Raw genomic sequence first — 22,217 nt, 5'->3', positions numbered from 1 at the left:
AATATTCATGTTACAAGTACATGCTTTTAGTAACTTCAGTATGCTTTTGTTTTTCTTCTTTCATGCTGCACATGTTTAAAATATAGAGTTTGATACATTTTGGTTTACATATACTCTCATAAAACCATTACTACAAACAAGATAAGGAACATATCTGTCAGAAGCTTACTCATGACCCTTGGTAATCTCTTCTGGTTCCTCCATGCCCCACCCATCCCAAGGCAACCACTGCTCTTCTTTCTATCACTATAACTAGCATTTTTTAGGATTTTGTCTAAATGAAATCAGGCAGTATATTCTCTTTTGTCTGACTATTTTTCACTCAGCATAATTATTTTGAGATTAGTCCTTGTTGTATAGGTCAATAGTTCATTTCTTTTTGTTTTCCACTGTCTGGCAGTATATTCTCTTTTGTCTGACTTTTTTCACTCAGCATAATTATTTTGAGCTTAGTCCTTGTTGTATACATCAATACTTCATTTCTTTTTGTTTTCCATTGTCTAGATATACCACAATTTATTTATCTATTCATGTGTTGATGGACATTTGTTAAATCAATCTGACATTCCTGTATTAAATTCCACTTGATCATGGTGTAAAATTCTTTTTCTATATTACTGGATTTTATTTTGTTGAGGACTTTTGTGTCTATATTTATAAAGGATGTTGGTCTGTAGTTCTCTTGTGATGGCTTCATCTGGTTTTGGTAGTGGGATAATATTGGTTTCAGATAATGAGTTGGGAAGTGTGCCCTCCTCTTATTTTTGGAAGAGTTTATGAAGAATTGGTACTAATTCTTTGATAGAATTCATCAGTGAAGCCATCTGGGCCTGGGCTTTTCTTGTGGGTAGCTTTTTGATTGCTGCTTAAATCTCTTGTTATAGATGTATTCAGATTATCTGTTTCTTTTTGAGTCAGTTTTTGTAGTTTACATCTTTCTGGGAATTTATCCATTACATCTAGGTTATCTAATTTGTTGGCATACAAATCATTAATTTGGTAATGATTTCCCCGCTTTTCATTTCTGATTTTAGTTTATGTGTTCCTTTTTTTTTTTTCTTTGTCCAGTTTAAAGGTTTGTTAGCTGTTGATCTTTTTAAACAACCAATTTTTGGTTTTGCTGATTTTTCTCTATTGTTTTTCTATTCTCTATCATTAATTTCCACTCTAATCTTTATTATTTCATTCCTTCCGCTTGCTTTAGGTTAAGTTTGCTCTCCTTTTTCCAGTATCTTAGGTTAGGTTATTGATTTCAGATCTTCTTTTTAATACAAGCACTTATAGCTATAAAATTCCCTCCCTGTACTGCTTTAGCTGCATCCCATAAGTTTTGGTATGTTGTGTGTGTATTTTATTTATCTTAAAGCATTTTCTAGTTTCCCTTGTATTTTCTTCTTGACCCATTAGTTATGTATTAGTTTTTTTTTAACTTCCACATATTTGTGAGTTTCCAAATTTCCTTCTTTTACTCATTTCTCATTTCACTCCATTTTCAGTGAACATACTTCATATGATTTCAGTACTTTTAACTTTATTGAGGCTTATTTTATGGCCTAATATGTGGTGTGTCCTGAAGAATGTGTTATGTATACTTGAGCAGAATATGTATTCTGCTGCTCTTAGGTGGAGTGTGTTAGTCAGGGTTCTCTAGGGAAACAGAACCAACAGGAGTTATCTGTAAATAGTATGAGATTTTACAAAGGTATCTCATGCAATTGTGGGGCTGCATGTGTCCAAATTCCATAAGGCAGGCTGTGAGCTGGCACTCCAATGAAGATCTTCGATGAATTCCCCAGGAGAGGCCGGCTGGCTGAAGCAGAGACAAAAGTTTTCTCTTTCGTCTGCTGAAGCTATCGCCTCCCCCTTAAAAGCCTTCCACTGAAGATTAAACATCTCACTGTAATTAGCTACAGATGCAGTCAACGTACTGATGATTTAAGTCCACGAAACGTCCTTGCAGCAACAGAAAGGCCAGTGCTTGCTTGACCAAACAGCTGGGCACCATCACCTGGCCAAGATGACACATGAACCTAACTACCACATGGAGTATTCTATAGTTGTCTCTTTGGTGTAGTTTTGGTGTAGTTGTTTTATACTAACATTATAAAACATTTTAGTATAGCCATTCCAGCTATGTTTTGGTTACTTTTTGCTCACTATATCTTTCCATTCATTCACTTTCAACCTACTTGTGTCTTTGAATCTAAAGTGTGTCTTTTGTAGATATAGTATATATATAGACTGTTTTTTATTCAGTCTGATAATCCATTTACATTTAATGTTATTGTTGATATTATTGATATAGTTGGATTTAATATGCCATTTTACTTTTTGTTTTCTACATATCTCATGTCTTTTTTTGTTGTTGCTCCTCTGGTCTTTACTGCTTTTTATTTGCGTTGAGAATATTTCCTAGTGTTACCATTTTAAGTTTTTTAAATGATTCTTTTTTCACTAAATTTAAAAATTTTATTTTCTAAGGGTTGCTCTAGGGCTTACTTATATACATCTTTAGAGAATCTACTTCAGATTTATATTGATTTAATTCTAGTGAGATATAGAAAAACTGTTCCTGTTTAGCTACATTCCTTCTCCCATTTGTGTGATTATTGTTATACATATTGTCTACATAAGTTACAAACCCAGCAATATATTGTTAAATGACTATTTTATTTGATTTTATGTCTTTTTTTTTTAATCATCATTTTATTGAGATATATTCACATACCACGCAGTCATACAAAACAAATTGTACTTTCGATTGTTTACAGTACCATTACATAGTTGTACATTCATCACCTAAATCAATCCCTGACACCTTCATTAGCACACACACAAAAATAACAAGAATAATAATTAGAGTGAAAAAGAGCAATTGAAGTAAAAAAGAACACTGGGTACCTTTGTCTGTTTGTTTCCTTCCCCTACTTTTCTACACATCCATCCATAAACTAGACAAAGTGGAGTTTGGTCCTTATGGCATTCCCAATCCCACTGTCACCCCTCATAAGCTACATTTTTATACAACTGTCTTTGAGATTCATGGGTTCTGGGTTGTAGTTTAATAGTTTCAGGTATCCACCACCAGCTACCCCAATTCTTTAGAACCTAAAAAAGGTTGTCTAAAGTGTGCATAAGAGTGCCCACCAGAGTGATCTCTCAGCTCGTTTTGGAATCTCTCTGCCACTGAAGCTTATTTCATTTCCTTTCACATCCCCCTTTTGGTCAAGAAGATGTTCTCCATCCCACGATTCCGGGTCTACATTCCTCCCCGGGAGTCATATTCCACGTTGCCAGGGAGATTCACTTCCCTGGGTGTCTGATCCCACGTAGGGGGGAGGGCAGTGATTTCACCTTTCAAGTTGGCTTAGCCAGAGAGAGAGGGCCACATCTGAGCAACAAAGAGGCATTCAGGAGGAGACTCTTAGGCACAAATAAAGGGAGGCCTAGCCTATCCTTTGCAGCAACCGTCATCCCAAGGGTAAAACTTATGGTAGAGGGCTCAACCCATCAAACCACCAGTCCCCTATGTCTGTGGTCATGTTAGCAACCATGGAGGTGGGGTAGGCGAATACCCCTGCATTCTCCACAGGCTCCTCAAGGGGGCACTACATCTTTTTTTTTTTTTCCTTGTTTGTCTTTTTTCTTTCTTTTTTTTTTTTAACTTTCCCTTCTTTTTTAAATCAACTGTATGAAAAAAAAAGTTAAAAAGAAAACAAACATACAATAAAAGAACATTTCAAAGAGACCATAACAAGGGAGTAAGAAAAAGACAACTAACCTAAGATAACTGCTTAACTTCCAACATGTTCCTACTTTACCCCAAGAAAGTTACATAATATAGCAACATTTCAGTGAACTTGTTCCTACTACATCCATCAGAAATTAACAGACCATAGTCATTTCTGGGCATCCCCAGAATGTTAAATAGCTTATCTGTTCTTCTTGGATTATTGTTCCCCCTTCCTTAATTGCTCTCTACTGCTAGTTCCCCTACATTCTACATTATAAACCATTTGTTTTACATTTTTCAAAGTTCACATTAGTGGTAGCATATAATATTTCTCTTTTTGTGCCTGGCTTATTTTGCTCAGCATTATGTCTTCAAGGTTCATCCATGTTGTCATATGTTTCACCAGATCGTTCCTTCTTACTGCTGCGTAGTATTCCATCGTGTGTATATACCACATTTTATTTATCCACTCATCTGTTGAAGGACATTTGGGTTGTTTCCATCTCTTCACAATTGTGAATAATGCTGCTATGAACATTGGCGTGCAGATATCTGTTCGTGTCACTGCTTTCCGATCTTCCGGGTATATACCGAGAAGTGCAATCGCTGGATCGAATGGTAGCTCTATATCTAGTTTTTTAAGGAACTGCCAGACTGACTTCCAGAGTGGCTGAACCATTATACAGTCCCACCAACAATGAATAAGAGTTCCAATTTCTCCACATCCCCTCCAGCATTTGTAGTTTCCTGTTTGTTTAATGGCAGCCATTCTAACCGGTGTTAGATGGTATCTCATTGTGGTCTTAATTTGCATCTCTCTAATAGCTAGTGAAGCTGAACATTTTTTCATGTGTTTCTTGGCCATTTGTATTTCCTCTTCAGAGAACTGTCTTTTCATATCTTTTGCCCATTTTATAATTGGGCTGTCTGTACTATTGTCATTGAGTTGTAGGATTTCTTTGTATATGCAAGATATCAGTCTTTTGTCAGATACATGGTTTCCAAAAATTTTTTCCCATTGAGTTGGCTGCTTCTTTACCTTTTTGAGAAATTCCTTTGAGGTGCAGAAACTTCTAAGCTTGAGGAGTTCCCATTTATCTATTTTCTCTTTTGTTGCTTGTGCTTTGGGTATAAAGTCTAGGAAGTGGCCTCCTAATACAAGGTCTTGAAGATGTTTTCCTACATTATCTTCTAGGAGTTTTATGGTACTTTCTTTTATATTGAGATCTTTGGTCCATTTTGAGTTAATTTTTGTGTAGGGGGTGAGGTAGGGGTCCTCTTTCATTCTTTTGGATATGGATATCCAACTCTCCCAGCCCCATTTGTTGAAAAGACCATTATGGCTCAGTTCGGTGACTTTGGGGGCCTTATCAAAGATCAGTCGGCCATAGATCTGAGGGTCTATCTCTGAATTCTCAATTCGATTCCATTGATCTATATGTCTATCTTTGTGCCAGTACCATGCTGTTTTGGCAACTGTGGCTTTATAATAAGCTTCAAAGTCAGGGAGTGTAAGTCCTCCCACTTCGTTTTTCTTTTTTAGAGTGTCTTTAGCAATTCGAGGCATCTTCCCTTTCCAAATAAATTTGATAACTAGCTTTTCCAAGTCTGCAAAGTAGGTTGTTGGAATTTTGATTGGGATTGCATTGAATCTGTAGATGAGTTTGGGTAGAATTGACATCTTAATGACATTTAGCCTTCCTATCCATGAACATGGAATTTTTTTCCATCTTTTAAGGTCCCCTTCTATTTCTTTTAGTAGAGTTATGTAGTTTTCTTTGTATAGGTCTTTTACATCTTTGGTTAAGTTGATTCCTAGGTACTTGATTTTTTTAGTTGCTATTGCAAATGGTATCTTTTTCTTGAGTGTCTCTTCAGTTTCTTCATTTCTAGCATATAGAAACATTACTGACTTATGTGCATTAATGTTGTATCCCGCTACTTTGCTAAATTTGTTTATTAGCTCTAGTAGGTGTATCGTTGATTTCTCAGGGTTTTCTAGATATAAGATCATATCATCTGCAAACAATGACAGTTTTACTTCTTCTTTTCCAATTTGGATGCCTTTTATTTCTTTGTCTTGCCGGATTGCCCTGGCTAGCACTTCCAGCACAATGTTGAATAACAGTGGTGACAGCGGGCATCCTTGTCTTGTTCCTGATCTTAGAGGGAAGGCTTTCAGTCTCTCACCATTGAGTACTATGCTGGCTGTGGGTTTTTCATATATGCTCTTTATCATGTTGAGGAAGTTTCCTTCAATTCCTACCTTTTGAAGTGTTTTTATCAAAAAGGGATGTTGGATTTTGTCAAATGCTTTTTCAGCATCTATTGAGATGATCAATTGATTTTTCCCTTTTGACTTGTTAATGTGTTGTAATACATTGATTGTTTTTCTTATGTTGAACCATCCTTGCATGCCTGGAATGAACCCCACTTGGTCATGGTGTATGATTTTTTTAATGTGTCTTTGGATTCGATTTGCAAGTATTTTGTTGAGGATTTTTGCATCTATATTCATTAGGGAGATTGGCCGGTAGTTTTCCTTTTTTGTAGCATCTTTGCCTGGTTTTGGTATTAGATTGATGTTAGCTTCATAAAATGAGTTAGGTAGTGTTCCATTTTTTTCAATGTTTTGAAAGAGTTTGAGTAGGATTGGTGTCAGTTCTTTCTGGAAAGTTTGGTAGAATTCCCCTGTGAAGCCATCTGGCCCTGGGCATTTATTTGTGGGAAGATTTTTGATGACTGATTGGATCTCTTTGCTTGTGATGGGTTGGTTGAGGTCTTCTATTTCTTCTCTGGTCAGTCTAGGTTGTTCATATGTTTCCAGGAAATTGTCCATTTCTTCTACATTATCCAGTTTGTTGCCATACAGTTGTTCATAATATCCTCTTATAATTTTTTTAATTTCTTCAGGATCTGCAGTTATGTCACCTTTTTCATTCATTATTTTGTTTATATGGGTCTTCTCTCTTTTTGATTTTGTCAGTCTAGCTAGGGGCTTGTCAATCTTGTTGATCTTCTCAAAGAACCAACTTTTGGTGATATTTATCCTTTCTATTGTTTTTTTGTTCTCTGTGTCATTTATTTCTGCTTTAATCCTTGTTATTTCTTTTCTTGTACTTGGTTTAGGATTGGTTTGCTGTTCATTTTCTAGCTTCTTCAGTTGATCCATTAGTTCTTTGATTTTGGCTCTTTCTTCCTTTTTAATATATGCGTTTAGTGCTATAAATTTCCCCCTTAGCACTGCTTTTGCTGCATCCCATAGGTTTTGGTATGTTGTGTTCTCATTTTCATTCGTCTCTATATATTTAGCAATTTCTCTTGCTATTTCTTCTTTAACCCACTGATTGTTTAGGAGTGTGTTGTTTAACCTCCAGGTATTTGTGAATTTTCTAAGTCTCTGATGGTTATTGACTTCTAATTGTATTCCATTGTGGTCAGAGAATGTGCTTTGAATAATTTCAATCTTTTTAAATTTATTGAGGCTTGTTTTATGTCCCAGCATATGATCTATTCTGGAGAAAGTTCCGTGAGCACTAGAAAAGTATGTGTATCCTGGTGATTTGGGATGTAATGTCCTGTAGATGTCTGTTAAATCTAATTCATTTATCAGATTGTTTAGGTTTTCAATTTCCTTATTGGTCTTCTGTCTGGTTGATCTATCTATAGGAGAGAGTGATGTGTTGAAGTCTCCCACAATTATTGTGGAAACATCCATTGCTTCCTTTAGTTTTGCCAGTGTTTCTCTCATGTATTTTGTGGCACCTTGATTGGGTGCATAGACATTTACGATTGTTATTTCTTCTTGCTGAATTGCCCCTTTTATTAGTATGTAGTGGCCTTCTTTGTCTCTCAAAACATCCCTGCATTTGAAGTCTATTTTATCTGAGATTAATATTGCTACACCTGCTTTCTTTTGGCTGTAGCTTGCATGAAATATTTTTTTCCATCCTTTCACTTTCAGTTTCTTTGTGTCCCTGTGTCTAAGATGAGTCTCTTGTATGCAACATATTGATGGTTCATTTTTTTTGATCCATTCTGTGAATCTATATCTTTTAATTGGGGAGTTTAATCCATTTACATTCAACGTTAAAACCGTGAAGGCATTTCTTGAATCGGCCATCTTATCCTTTGGTTTATGTTTGCCATATTTTTCCCTCTCTCTATTAATATCCTTTATTGTACCCATATCGAATCTCTTTAGTACTGAACCTTTCTCCAAGTCTCTCTGTCCTGTCTTTGTTTCTCTGTCTGTAGGGCTCCCTTTAGTATCTCCAGTAGGGCAGGTCTCTTGTTAGCAAATTCTCTCAGCATTTCTTTGTCTGTGAAAAATTTAAGCTCTCCCTCAAATTTGAAGGAGAGCTTTGCTGGATAAAGTATTCTTGGCTGGAAATTCCTCTCACTCAGAATTTTAAGTATATCGTGCCACTGCCTTCTTGCCTCCATGGTGGCTGCTGAGTAGTCACTACTTAGTCTTATGCTGTTTCCTTTGTATGTGGTGAATTGCTTTTCTCTTGCTGCTTTCAGAACTTGCTCCTTCTCTTCTATGTTTGACAGTGTGATCAGTATATGTCTCGGAGTGGGTTTTTTTGGATTTATTCTATTTGGAGTTCGCTGAGCATTTATGATTTGTGTATTTATGTTGTTTAGAAGATTTGGGAAGTTTTCCCCAACAATTTCTTTGAATACTCTTCCTAGACCTTTACCCTTTTCTTCCCCTTCTGGGACACCAATGAGTCTTATATTTGGACGTTTCATATTATCTATCATATCCCTGAGGTCCATTTCGAGTTTTTCAATTTTTTTCCCCATTCTTTCTTTTATGCTTTCATTTTCCATTCTGTCATCTTCCAGGTCACTGATTCGTTGTTCAACTTCCTCTAGTCTTGTACTATGAGTGTCCAGAATCTTTTTAATTTGGTCAACAGTTTCTTTAATTTCCATAAGATCATCCATTTTTTTATTTAGTCTTGCAATGTCTTCTTTATGCTCTTCTAGGGTCTTCTTGATTTCCTTCATATCCCGTACTATGGTCTCATTGTTCATCTTTAGTTCTTTGAGTAGCTACTCTAGGTGCTGTGTCTTTTCTGGTCTTTTGATTTGGGTGCTTGGGCTTGGGTTATCCATATCGTCTGGTTTTTTCATATGCTTTATAATTTTCTGTTGTTTTTGGCCTCGTGGCATTTGCTGAACTTGATAGGGTTCTTTTAGGGTTTGTAGACCTATTGAAGTCCTTATCTCTAATTTATCAGATCTACAGCTTCGTGGAGTACACTTTCTCTAACTAACCAGCAGGTGGCGTCCACGAGCCACCTGTTCTCCACAAGCCAGTTCTCCCCTGCTTAGCCTTTTTGTTGAGTGGGGGAGTGAGTCTTGTGGGGCCCAATTGGTGTACCAAGCTTGCGTGTGTAGTTGGTGTTGCCTGCCCTGTATGTGGGGCGTGTTTCTGGGCAGTCGGGGAGTGGGGGGTGGCCCTAACAATCAAATCTCCCTGATGATCCTAGAGTTTTAAAGCTGCTGCAATAGTCTAATCCTTCAGTTCAGTCCTGCCACAGTTTGCCTCTGCCACTGACCCACAAGTCTTTGGTATTGGCGTATGGCTCCTGAGACTTGCAAATGGGCCCCTCTTCCAGGCTGTGCACCCCGGGTCCTCTGTTGAGGGATGACTGTGCTATGTCACAGGTGAGTGCCGTCCCCCCAGGGCAGTTCTGGGCTGCTGGGCTGTGTAGGGAGGCTCCCAGTCTGCTCAAATGATGGCTGAATGGGGCTTTGTTAATTCACACTGCTCCACCTTCCTAGCTCTGGGACATTCAGCTGAGGTTGCAGGGAAGGCTAATGTCCACGCCCAGTTTTGTGGTGTGTGCCTGTTATTTGAAGCACTTCCGTCACACTGGGTTGTCTGGGGCAGCTCTGGGCTATGGGGCTGGCGATGGGCAGGAGTGTTTCCTGTCCACCAGGATGGTGGCTGTGAGCGGACATCCCCCTTTTCTTGGGAAGTTGTGTTGTTTAGTGAATTTTCTCAGCCACTGGATTATTGCCTTTTGTCTCAGAGCTCTCTTAGTTCTGCTCTTGACTTGACGTGCCCAAATTGCAATTCTTTGAAGCTTTCTGTATTGGGCTTCTTAGAGTAATTGTTTCAGAAAAAGAAAAAAGGATTTAAAAAAAAAAAAAAAAAACAAAAACAAAAAAACGGCCCTCCTCAGAGATCTAATGGGTTATTGAAATGCTAATAGACAAAGCAACCAGGGCCATTAAGGAAAGGTCCACAGGGCAGAGAGATCAGCTTTGCTTCGGGATTTGCATATGCTTCTCAAGGCCTGAGCTCCGCCCTTCCCCTTTCTGTGTTCACCAGAACTCCAAAAATCCTCTGCTTTTATTTTGGAGTTTTTCGTGTTGTTTTTTTTCTATGCCTGTCTCCTCTCTGCTGGGCTGGCTGCTCTCAGAGTCTCTGGTGTCTGGTCTCAGTCTATCTATGGTTGGAGTTTGAATCAGTAGAATGAGTTTCTGATAAGAGCAGCCGCTGCAGTTCTCCCTTCTCCTTCCCGGAGCTGACAGCCCCTCCTCCCCCGGGACTGAGCCTGGCAGGGAGGGGCGCGGGTCCCCTGGCCGCAAAAACTTACAGATTTCGCTGATCTCAGCAGTTCCACGTTTTCATGAGTGTTGTATGAAGTATGCCCAAAGACAGATTGCTCTGTGGTGTCCAGTCCACGCAGTTCCTGGCTTTTTACCTACTTTCCTGGAGGAGTAACTAAAACTTACAGCTCACCAGTCTGCCATCTTGCCCTGCCTCTCATTTTATGTCTTTTAAAAGAAGCTGACTAGAAAGGAGAGCAAATATGTATTTGTAAGTTTGTTATATTAACCTTATTTGCCATTTTTGGTTCTCTTTATTTGTTCCTTTGGATCTGATTTACCATCTCCTATCATTTCCTTACTCTAATACAGATCTGGCTATTTATCAGAATTTCTCTTTGCTGTTTTCTAAGCATTTTGATTATGATGTGCCTTGGTGTAGTGTTCTTCATGTTTTTGTGCTTGTGGTTCACCAGTCTTCTTGCATTTGAGGTATTACAGTTCTTTCGAAGTTTTTATCAACATCTTTTCAAATCTTTTCTCTGTCCTCCCCACCTTCTCCTCTTTGGCTTCTTCAAGTTGTCCCACAACTCACTTGGTGCTTTGCTAATTCTTTTCTTTTTTCTCTGTTTTATTTTGTTACTTTCCATTACTATCTTCCATTTCACTTCTGCAATGTCTAACCTGTTGTTATTCCAATCTAGTGTATTTTTCATCTAAGACATTGTACTTCTATATCTAGAAGTTTGATTTGGATCTTTTTAAAATGTCTTCCATCTCTGTTTGGTAAGTTCAGTCTTTCCTGTAGCTTTTTGAATCTATTGACTAGTTAACAGTAAAAGGGATTTAATGTGCTTGTCTATTAAATCCATCATCTGTGTCATTTCTGTTTGTTTCCATTGATTTCTTTTTTCCTTCGCATTATGGGTCATGTTTTACTGCTTCTTTGTGTGCCTAATAATGCCAAGCATTACTAATTTTACTTTGTTGAGTGCTAGATATTTTTTGTGTTCCTGCAAATATTCTTCAGCTTTTTTCTGGGATGCATTTAAGTTACTTGAAAACTATTTGGTCTCTTCATTGGCTTTTTTGTAAGCTTTGCTAGGCAGGACCCACAGCATTTAGTCTAAGATTACATTTCCTCACTGTTGAGGCAAGACCATTAATATCCTACCCATGCCCTATTCATGAAGTTCTTCACTCTGATTGCTCTAATTTTTTCCAGGGTTTCTTTCTAGCCTGAGAAGTTTCCTCACATACACATGCTGGTAACTGCATAACTGAATACTTAAGGGAACCTTCTGCATATCTGTGGAGTTCTCTCTTAGTGCAGCTCTTTTCCAGTACTCTACCCTGCAAACTTTAGCCGTCTTTTCCTCCTAGCTTTGTTTCTTTCCCTTAAGGAAATAGCTGAGCACTGCTTGTATTCTTTGTGCAGGGAGAAGTCTTTCTCAAGGCTGTGAGTTTGGTAAATTATCAGGCTTGCCTGGTTTGTTTCCTGCATTACAGGAATCAGTGTCCTGTGTCTTGAAAGCCCTTGGTTTTTTTGTTGTTGTTGTTGTTTTGTTTTTTAATATTTTGACTAATTAGTTTTTTCATGCAGGAGGTAAATCTATTTCCTCTTACTCCATCTTATCTAGAAGCAGTAGTCTCAATTTTTGTTTTAAAGTAATAGCTAACGTATGACTTGGAATTGACTTGTAAAACCTTTATTGAGCTTATATCTAGAATTTCAAGATTTTGTTAATCTGAAGTTTGTATAGTTTTAATGTATTTTAGCAAGTGTATGGTAAAGAGTATAGTAAAGAAGAATATAGAAAAGACTGTAGTAAAACATACTTTCCAAAAGATTCATTGTGGGATTTTTTTTTTTTTAATGAAGTGGGATAATTTTAGAAAATATTTTAATGTTTTCTAAAATATTTAGTTGTCAAAATTATATTAATACAGATTCACAATTAAGGGCATATCTTATGTGACACTAGATATATTTGTATGCAGTTTTCATATTCTGTTGTTTTAAAAGTTTTAAAAATAACTATTAATTTTTCAGGCATATTAATGAGGATAAGAGAAAAACAGAAGCTCAAAAGCAAATTTTTGATGTTGTTTACGAAGTAGATGGATGTCCGGCAAGTATTCTTTTTTTAAACGGTTGTGAATTTATTTTCTTTTTTATCTTGTTACTGGTTTCTACGGTTTTAATATAAATATTGGTGCTTCTATCTTTTAAATTATAACTTTAGTTTATACTTAATACCAAGTGACCTCTTTTATTAATATTTTCAATTTATACAGGCTAATCTTTTGTCTTCTCACCGAAGCTTAGTACAACGAGTTGAGACAATTTCTCTCGGTGAGCACCCCTGTGACAGAGGAGAACAAGTAACTCTCTTCCTCTTTAATGACTGTCTGGAGGTAAAGTTTTACTTTAATGTAATATAACAACACTGCTGATTTTTGTGACTTTTTTTCCCTGAATATTTAAAATCAAACTTTGATTGAAGTATTATGTAGAAGTTTAAAGTAAAGTCAAAGAATCACATTTTTTAAAATGAGACCAATTGCTAATTTAATATTGGTAGAATGTTTTTAGAAGATCATATTTCCATGTACTCAAATTCAAGTCAAAATGAAAAGTTAGTTTATATCTATGCATGTGCAAGTAAATGTTTAGTCAAGAATTTTGGGAACTTCTTGTTTCCATGTGTATTTATTCAATATTTACAAAACAATTAGTAAGTCTAATTGAAATTTAAGTTGATTTTTCAAGCAAAGATGAAGTCAGTATTTTTGTTGAAATGGCAGATAATGTAATCATTTAATATTATGAGTTCATTTATGAGCCCCTGATTTTTTCTTAAATCGGAAGATTTTAGTTGAGTCAGTGATTAGTACATCAGATGGGGTGCAATTATTCTAATTCTAAAATTTTCATCTATCCAAGAAAACTTTTCTTCCCAGATTACTCTAAAGGCATATTGATTTACATTTGTGTGCTTTTTCAACTCTTTCATTCTTTTAGCAGTATATTTTTAAACAAGACAAGCTAATGTGGAATATAAATGAATGCATTTTACATCATTTCAGAAGAGAAAAATGTTCATTTTGATAAAATAGACATTAACAAGAAGACTTATTTAACTTTCCTGTTGTTGGGTAACTTTGTTACCTCCATCAAAGTGATTTGATACTTTTCCATTTTCTTTAAAGTCTTTTTCTTTCCTTTTATCCTTTTCTACTTCACTTCTCTTGAAGTGCCACCCTCTTATGCCACATATGCTATTATTTAAAGCATTAAAATACAAGGGAATGTTAGAGAACAAGTTTTATGTAGAGAAGTAACAGGTGCAATAAAATCTCAACAACAAATTCACTTGTGTTAATTGCCGAGTTTTGTTGTGAGGTTAATGAAAACTGGTATTTTCATTTGGTCAGTAATGTCACAGAAAGCACAAAAGTAAAAATAGTAAAGATATTGTACATAATTGACCAGACCCTGAACTCAGAAAATCATAAAAACTCATGAGGTACATAATTCTAATTACCTGCCCCCCTTCCCTGCCCCAAGATAAGAACTTCCACCTACCCTGCTTTTAAGAACAGAGCCTAGGTGAAGGAATCAATTTTCAGTCATATTTTATCTACATTCACATTGTTATGGGATTTTATTGTGCATAGTTTCTCCATATTTCTATTTGCTTTTATTAACGCATTTCTAGGTTTTTCTTGTTGAAGTCCCTAGATTACCTGGCTCCATTTATCTAATAGGTAGGGTGTCCCTACTTTCGAATTCATTCTGGATTTTATCCCTTTACTTCTGACAGAGTTGTGACTTTCTTGAAGCTTTTGATCTTGTATCCCTTCCAGATTCCTTGAGGAATTTTGTAACTGATCCATTGATTTTCCTTCCACTTTAATTCCTGCCATTGGTCACCCCCTACAGCTTCTGAGTACCTTATGCAGTACTGTGGCCTCTCGTTTCCTTTGCTTCTTGCCTCCAGTGACTTTTTGTTCCTCTCTCTTAGCCTCCAGTTTCAGAGTCACATCAACTGAAACCACTCTATTTCTGATATGTTCAGTTTGGACTTCACAATCTATAATCCTAAAATCTTATTTTTTAGCTTATTGATTTTAAGAAAAAAGCTTAGCAAATTTGGAATAAGGGGTATAGTACTTAACCTGATTAAAAACTTATAACAATCGTACTCAATGGTGAAAAGTTAGAAACATTCAAAACTGGTAAAATTCAGATTAATTTCCCTTTTTTTGACAGGCAAGGCGTTTTATTGGAACTATATTAATATGAATGAACTTTTAATATTTGCTATGTACAAGGATCTGTGTTATATTCCTGCTCTAATTTGAGCATTATACTCACTGCCATGGCTTGTGGTCTTTTTTCAACACAATTCCCCACAGCATTTTTCAGCCATACCTTGTCATCCACGATAATCACCAATCAATGTCAATTCATTAAGTAGATTAATCTAAATCTCTTTATGTTAATGTCTTTCACTTGATGATTATCAATGCAAAAGAGATGCACTTTTAAAATGGCAAAATTATATCCTGGGCTTTCATGGAAATGAAAACAAAAAATTTAAAGGCCTGAAAAAATTCACAGAATCTAAATAAATCACAAATCACAAAGTCCTTTCTGATTTTGCTCCTTTCTTCTCCAGTTGTACCTCACTGATCTTTACCTTTTGCAGGAGTTCCCAGTTTAGGTACAGTTACATACTAACACAGCACCATGACTTTATCATTTGTATCTATCACCTGTTTAATGTATTGTATAATTATTTCTTTAATGTTTCCTTTTTCAGTGAATGTAGATCTCATGAGAGCAGGAACTATTTCTGTCTTATTTACTTCTCTATCCTCAGTGCCTTTGCACAGGATCTGAGACATTGTAAATTCTGTTTTTACACTGAGATAATTATCTTTGGAACCCAAGAGAGAGATTCCAGAGCAACTACTCCCTTTCTTTTGAACTCAGGGCCTTTTATTGACGATTTCCCAGTCCTTTGATCCTATTGCTTCTTGCCAAGCCTCTCTCTTTCATACCTCTAGGAAGGACCTTTTATACACATACACTATCCCTTGGTCAGTTTCCTGAGGCTTGAACTTCTCATATAAACATGAAAGTATCTACCACACAGTTATACATTTGATTTTATCACATAGTAATTCTGCTTATCACGCAATAGATCTGGAATCACTAATAGTCAAAATGAGCTGCGTAGGGATTTATATGATTATTTTAAAGAATTTGATCTTTGTTCTTAATAATATTGCTGACAATGACTTGTTTTCTTCTATAATCAGATAGCAAGGAAACGACACAAGGTTATTGGCACTTTTAGGAGTCCTCACGGCCAGACCCGACCTCCAGCTTCTCTTAAGCATATTCATCTAATGCCTCTTTCTCAAATTAAGAAGGTGCTGAACATAAGAGAGACAGAAGGTATGTTCATTGAAGAAACTATTGGTTAAATAAAAATAGTTTATATTCACTGTAGGTTTGATTCACTCCCTTATGTTGTTTTCTCCCCCCTAACTGATAAATCATCTTTAAATATGTTGTCAGTTCTGATAAAGTCATTGTTCTTGTACCTCCATCCCAGCTCCCATCTCTAGGAGCTGACTTGATTTTTCATTTTTCAAATGAAAGTGCTGTGTCAATTTGTATATCTTCATCCCTTAAGGGACAAAGAGTTTTTAAATAGTTACATGGCAAAATAATGCCCTAGCCTATTTCCACTCCAAAACTTAATTTTATTTCTTCAGAAGTCAAAAGAAATTGCCAATCATCTTATACCTCCTCTGTTTAACACCAGTTACTGCATTTTTAGGGATACATTTAGAATGTAGACCAGAACTAGGTGTATATGAAACAAATAGATGTAAAGTAACTATGATAGACTTGACATAGGGTCAAATGTGCATTAAGGAAACCTTTTCCTGTCAATGTTGATAGTGTTACTGATCTCATCCTCTAATGATGGAATACTTTGAATTCATGAAAAATAATTCTCAAAGAAAATTTGAACAGCAATCTATATTACTTTTCTCTTGGTTATCAAATAAATTCTGGAGTTTTAAAGGGGTTATATAGTGGTTTATTTAAAACAGTTCCACTTTTTTGGATTTTAGTATTGAAGACTTTATTGTTAAAAGAGGTTATGGTTTAGCATCTTATTCACAAAACATTTTATCACAGAATGTTAATCTTCAGATATCTTATTTCTTTGAACTTAAAGTTGTTTAAGTTATTGAATTATTCCTATAACACCAATTTAATTAAAAGATTATATTCTTCAATTCTAAAAGAAATGATTAAATCTAATTGTTTTTGTTACTTGAACACTATTGTAGAAAATATTAAATGTCATGCATTTAATGTCATTAAGTTATTGTTGATTTCTTACCATGGTACTGACTTATAACTCTTCTCAATGCTTCATCTTAGTATGTTGAAGTTCTTTGTCTAATTGAAAATTTGGGCAGGGCAGGGGGGCAGTTTACAGAAAAGAGGTAATTTCATTGGAATTATGTTGTTCTGAGGGAAGTAAATATGCACAAATCTATTATTTTACAAGGAGTCAGAGCTGCTTGGGACATTATTAAATAGAAATAATGTTTACGTTTATTCTGGGACCCTAGATTGCCATAATGCTTTTGCCTTGCTTGTGAGACCACCAACAGAGCAGGCAAATGTGCTGCTCAGTTTCCAGATGACATCAGAGGAACTCCCAAAAGAAAACTGGCTAAAGATGCTTTGTCGACACGTAGCGAACACCATTTGTAAAGCAGATGCTGTAAGTTCTTATTAAACCAGTATTGCAAGGAAGGGTGAACCACCATGGCAGTACATTGAGACTAAACCTTTACATTTCTCATGACTTGTTCTTTATGAATTTGGGAGGGTTTGGTTTTGTATGTATTCATCGAATCTGGTCTCGTAAGTTCCTCTGGAGAAGTTTAAAAATTATAGGCATATGAAACATGTCTTTGAGTTCCTGACTTACAGACAGGCCCTCATACTCTGATAGCTAGGCTCCATGACTGGTTTAGTGAATCTCTTGGGACTTGTTACAATGTACCCTGTGATTTTTCTTGGTGCTCTTAGACATGACTAGTTATTAAATCAGAGGGTATTTTGTTCTGTTGTTCTTTTATCTTACTGAAAGTAATAGATGGGTTGTAGCAAGTTTCTTTTCCTATCAGAGAATCCATTTTTCTCACTTCAACCTGCTATCATGAATATTTAGTAATCTTTATACAATAGAGATTAAAGTGAGGATAGATGAGAAAATCAAAATATTGAAATTAAATGACTGGCCAAAAAATCAGGTAGCTTGTGGTAGATCTTGGCAAAAACATAGATCTCCTAAAGGGAAATTTGATTTCTGAATCCCCAAAGATGGGAGAGAGACATGTGATACATAGATAATAGACCCCTTACTCTGTACAAATGACTTAGGTTGGAGACAATGTATTGATATAATAGATAACCTTTTTCTATACAATAGTACTGTAACTGAAGTTGCCTTGGACATTCCTGTGGGAATAAAACATTTTATCATTGTCATAGTCTAATCTTGAAGGACACTGAGGTATAATTATCTTGTTTTAAAAGTAGATAATGTTTGATTAAACCCCCCTAAATATTTAGAACAATTTAGAGGCTTTTGGTTTGTTTGTTTTATTAAATTTCTCTGGGTCAAGAATATATTGTTATAAAAATTCACACAGGAAATATAATGCTAGTGCATACAATAGAATACTGCTAGATGAATGATGGAGACAGCTTTTGTTATAAAGTGTACAAACCTGTTCATTATAAGGAAGAATTTTTTCACACTTCTAGGATCCATATAAAATGTGCTTCCTTACAATCTGTACTGTGACTACCTATTGTAGAAGTTAATCCTGCAATCCTTTCCAAATTTATAACCTTAATACTGAAATGAAAACAGTTATGGAAAATTTTCCTTAGAATGAAATCTACCTGCAAGATGGCTAATAATCCTAGAACTGAAATATAAACAACTAATGGAAAAATTTAATAAAGTAAAATATGTTAAATTATTAGCCACAAGATGGCAGCAAACATTTAGCAATGTTCTGATATATACTGCCTTAAACCACAAATTTCTTTCAAGTTGTTGAAATTTTGTTCTTAAGGAATATGTTCAGATATTCAGTGACTTAAGTTGGGCCCTTTTATGCATTTAAAATTCACATAGTAAGTTAAAAAATAAACCCTGGTTCAGTGACTTTTTATTTTAGAATGTTTTGCCATGTTGAAGACAAAATGTTTCTAAACATATATGTAAAGAACTGTAAAAAATATATACAGAAATCTCTGATCCTTTGATTCAGTAGTTTTTGTCCTGATACATTTCTTGGTGCTCTAAATAATTGGAGCTTACTTAATTAGAAGAGTAAAAAAGGCACAATTAGTTTATTCTATACTATCCCTTATTTGTAAATGATTTAAGACTTACAAGTTTAGAGCTTAAAGAAAACAAATTAATTTCATTATTTTACATGTGAAACCAAGGCCAAGAACATTGATTAGTATAGAGCTGAAACTGAATCCAGGTATCTTTATTCTTGGTTAAACCCCCTTGATAGTTTTTCTTCCCATGGATTAATTGTTCCATATTCTGTTATTTCAGAATTTAAAGATAAAAAGTTTGTTAAAGTTTTGCTCTTTCAGAAGACTTGGATATTATTTTCAGCTTCTTGCCACCATGTAACCTTGATGCTTTTAGCATGGTTCATACCCTAAGATTCCTGTCTCGCCTGAGATTCAGATGGTTAGCTCTGCTGAAACCATTATTTCTGACCTCTAATAATGAGTGAATTTAAGCAATGTACCCCATTTCCCCCATCCCACCATTTGGACAGTTTAGAAGTAACTTGATAATTAAATGCCCTATGTTATAATTCAGTACCTTTACCACTAATTTTTTGTGTTTCTTTAAAAAATAATATCCTACATTTTGGGCAAATCACCATGGCTATTTATTAGTAGCAGTATTCATTCTAGGATTTTAAAGTTTTAAGTAGAATTTCCAACTATATGATTAGACTGAAAATGGAACATATATGAGTTTGTGCCAATAATATTTATGATAAAGTTATTATGACTTGTGTTTAAAATTATATTTTAACTTATTATTTTGCTTATTATTGGGCATATATAATAAGTCATTAATAAGTAAGTGGAAGGCTTGAGGCAACAGAAACTCTGAGATATAATCACGATTACAGAGTTTGAGAAAATGACTGAGGCTGGCTGGGTGGGGGGCACAATGATAATACATTTTCTTTAGCATCTGGGAGTTGGGGGACTAGTGTTGGAGGTCAAGGGTTAGGAAAAACGGGAGAGGAAAAGTGGCTGATAAAGCATATGGAGATGGACTTACTGACTTAAGATGTCAGAAATGCTAGAATATTCCCTCTGAATTTACACCCATGTTTAGACCTCTAAAATCTGTAGCTGAGGCTCATTTTCTCCAAGAAATAATGTTATGTATTTCTATGGGACAGATGGAATACTACTTTCTAATCTTATACTGCCCTAAATAGTTCAAACACTCAGCAGGTTTGTCTTCAGACCTACTCTTAGGTATGTGTGATTTGGGGGCTGATTGAAGAACTCCTGTCCCTTTAATGCTTGAAATTCTTTGAATAAGTCTTTCATAAAATGTTTGTAGAATTATATTATTATGTTATTAAAAATTACTTTTAGTTAAGATATAAATTTCAGTTTTATTTTAGATATTTGGAGGAGTAGATTAAAAATAAAGTTTTTTGGAAGAGAGGATAGAAACTATCAATGAGAAAGAGTAATAGAAAGAAAGCTAGGAATACCGAAGATAAGTTTCCCCTGTTCGTACCTGTGTTACTGATTTGCCCTGTTTACCTTCTTCTATGCAAAGAGAACTAAAGAAAGTACTTCGTCAAACCTTAGCAAGCAGCTATATTGTCCTCTCAGCTACTAGTCATTTTGTACCCAGAGCCTTCTAGGAATGTAAAAGACCTCCCTCATATCTGTCTGTTTTTTCAAATCAGAAGCAGTTTATTTATTCTCTGAGAGAAAGCCTGAAAGACTATTCTTTTTCAACTCAAAATGGTTATTATATGCCTAGTAATAGTTAAGATAACAGTAGGAAAAACTGATAAGCTCTTCTCTTTATTAGCAAATGATAAGGAACGTAAATTTCTCAGATGTGCAGTTTAAAGGGCATTTCACCAAAATTAAACATATTTGAAGTTGTTTTATTATGTATGCATTGATACATTTTGCATTTAACATTTTATCAAGGAGTGAATTAAAGTTGCCAATGTTAGTTTTATTTTCATGCTTTGATTTTTATCCCAATTTTTTTTATTGAGATTGTTCACATACCATACAGTTATTCAAAGATCCAAAGTGTACAATCAGTTGCCCCCAGTACCATCATACAGCTGTGCATCCATCACAATTAATTTTTTTTCAATTTTTAGAACATTTTCATTACTCCGGAAAAGAAATAAAGACAAGAAAAGGAAACTCAAATCCTCCCGTAGCCCTAACAATCCTCCCTCCATTGTTTACTCACAGTATTGGTATAGTACATTTGTTACTGTTGATGAAAGAATGTTAAAATGCTACTAACTTTAGTATATAGTTTGCAATAGGTATATTTTTTTCCCTATATGCCCCTCTATTATTAACTTCTAGTTATAGTGTCATACATTTGTTCTGGTTCATGAAAGAGATTTCTGATATTTCGCAGACATTGCCCACCACAAGGTTCACTGTTTTATACATTCCCATCTTTTAACCTCCAACTTTCCTTCTGGTGAAATACGTGACTCTGAGCTTCTACCACATTCACGCACCATTCAGCATTGTTAGTTATTCTCACAACATGCTTACCGTCATCTCTGTCCATTTCTAAACATTAAGTTCACCCTAGTTGAACATTCTGCTCATGATAAGCATCCACTCCCCATTCTTTACCCTCGTTCTATATCCTGGTAACTTATATTTTATGTCTATGAGTTTACATATTATAATTAATTCATATCAGTGAGACCCTGCAATATTTGTCCTTATGCGTCTGTCATTTCACTCTATATAGTGCCCTCAAGGTTTCTTCATCAACCCATTTTTTAAGACAGTTTTGTTCGCACATCAGATCTTCCTTCCTAAGTAAATAATTGATGGTTCCCTGTATAGTCATGTATTTATGTATTCACGACCATCACCACTATCTATATAAGGACATCTCCATTTCTTCCAAGAAGCAGGAGAAAGAGTCAAAGAAGGTAGAGAGACAAAAGAAAAAGAAAAAAGAAAGAGAGAAAAAAAATGACAGCTGAGAAGCAACAAAAGGAAAGATAGCATTAAACTAAAGTAGAATAAAGAGTTAGACAGCATTACCAATGCCAAGAGTCCCATATCCCTCCCTTATGTCCCCCTCCTATATGCATTTAGCTTTGGTTTATTGCCTTTGTTACAATAAAGGAAGCATAATACAATGTTTCTGTTAATTATAGTCTCTAGTTTGCATTGATTGTATTTTCCCCCAATACCTCTCTATTTTTAACACCTTGCAATGTTGACATTCATTTGTTCTCCCTCATGAAAAAAAAGTTTGTACATTTTATCACATTTGTTGAGCCCTCTACGTTTCACTGAGTTATACAGTCCCAGTTTTATCTTTCCTAACCTTCCTCTTTCAACCAGACTCACAGTCATCTTTGTTCATCGTACTTACATTGCTGTGCTGCCCATCACCCAAAATTGTGTTCCAAACCTCTCACTCCTGTCTTTTCCTATCTATCTGTAGTGTTCCCTTTAGTATTTCCTGTAGAACAGGTATCTTGTTCACAAATTCTGTCA

General features: G+C 35.4%; 1 protein-coding gene across 3 annotated transcripts in view; it reads left to right on the top strand.

Annotated features, from left to right (window-relative positions):
* The window catches only part of ECT2 (epithelial cell transforming 2), a 70,486-nt gene that overhangs the window by 35,347 nt on the left and 12,922 nt on the right, over positions 1-22,217 (top strand). For all 3 annotated transcript variants that reach the window (XM_037826717.1, XM_037826709.1, XM_037826701.1), the window contains 4 exons: positions 12,360-12,438; positions 12,605-12,724; positions 15,638-15,776; positions 16,976-17,130. In XM_037826717.1, the coding sequence (XP_037682645.1) occupies positions 12,360-12,438; positions 12,605-12,724; positions 15,638-15,776; positions 16,976-17,130 (493 nt within the window). The remainder of the gene's footprint in view (positions 1-12,359; positions 12,439-12,604; positions 12,725-15,637; positions 15,777-16,975; positions 17,131-22,217) is intronic.

Source organism: Choloepus didactylus, chromosome 1 (assembly GCF_015220235.1).
Source record: "Choloepus didactylus isolate mChoDid1 chromosome 1, mChoDid1.pri, whole genome shotgun sequence".
Taxonomy (NCBI): Eukaryota; Metazoa; Chordata; class Mammalia; order Pilosa; family Megalonychidae; genus Choloepus; species Choloepus didactylus.
This window is presented reverse-complemented; position numbering and strand designations above follow the sequence as displayed.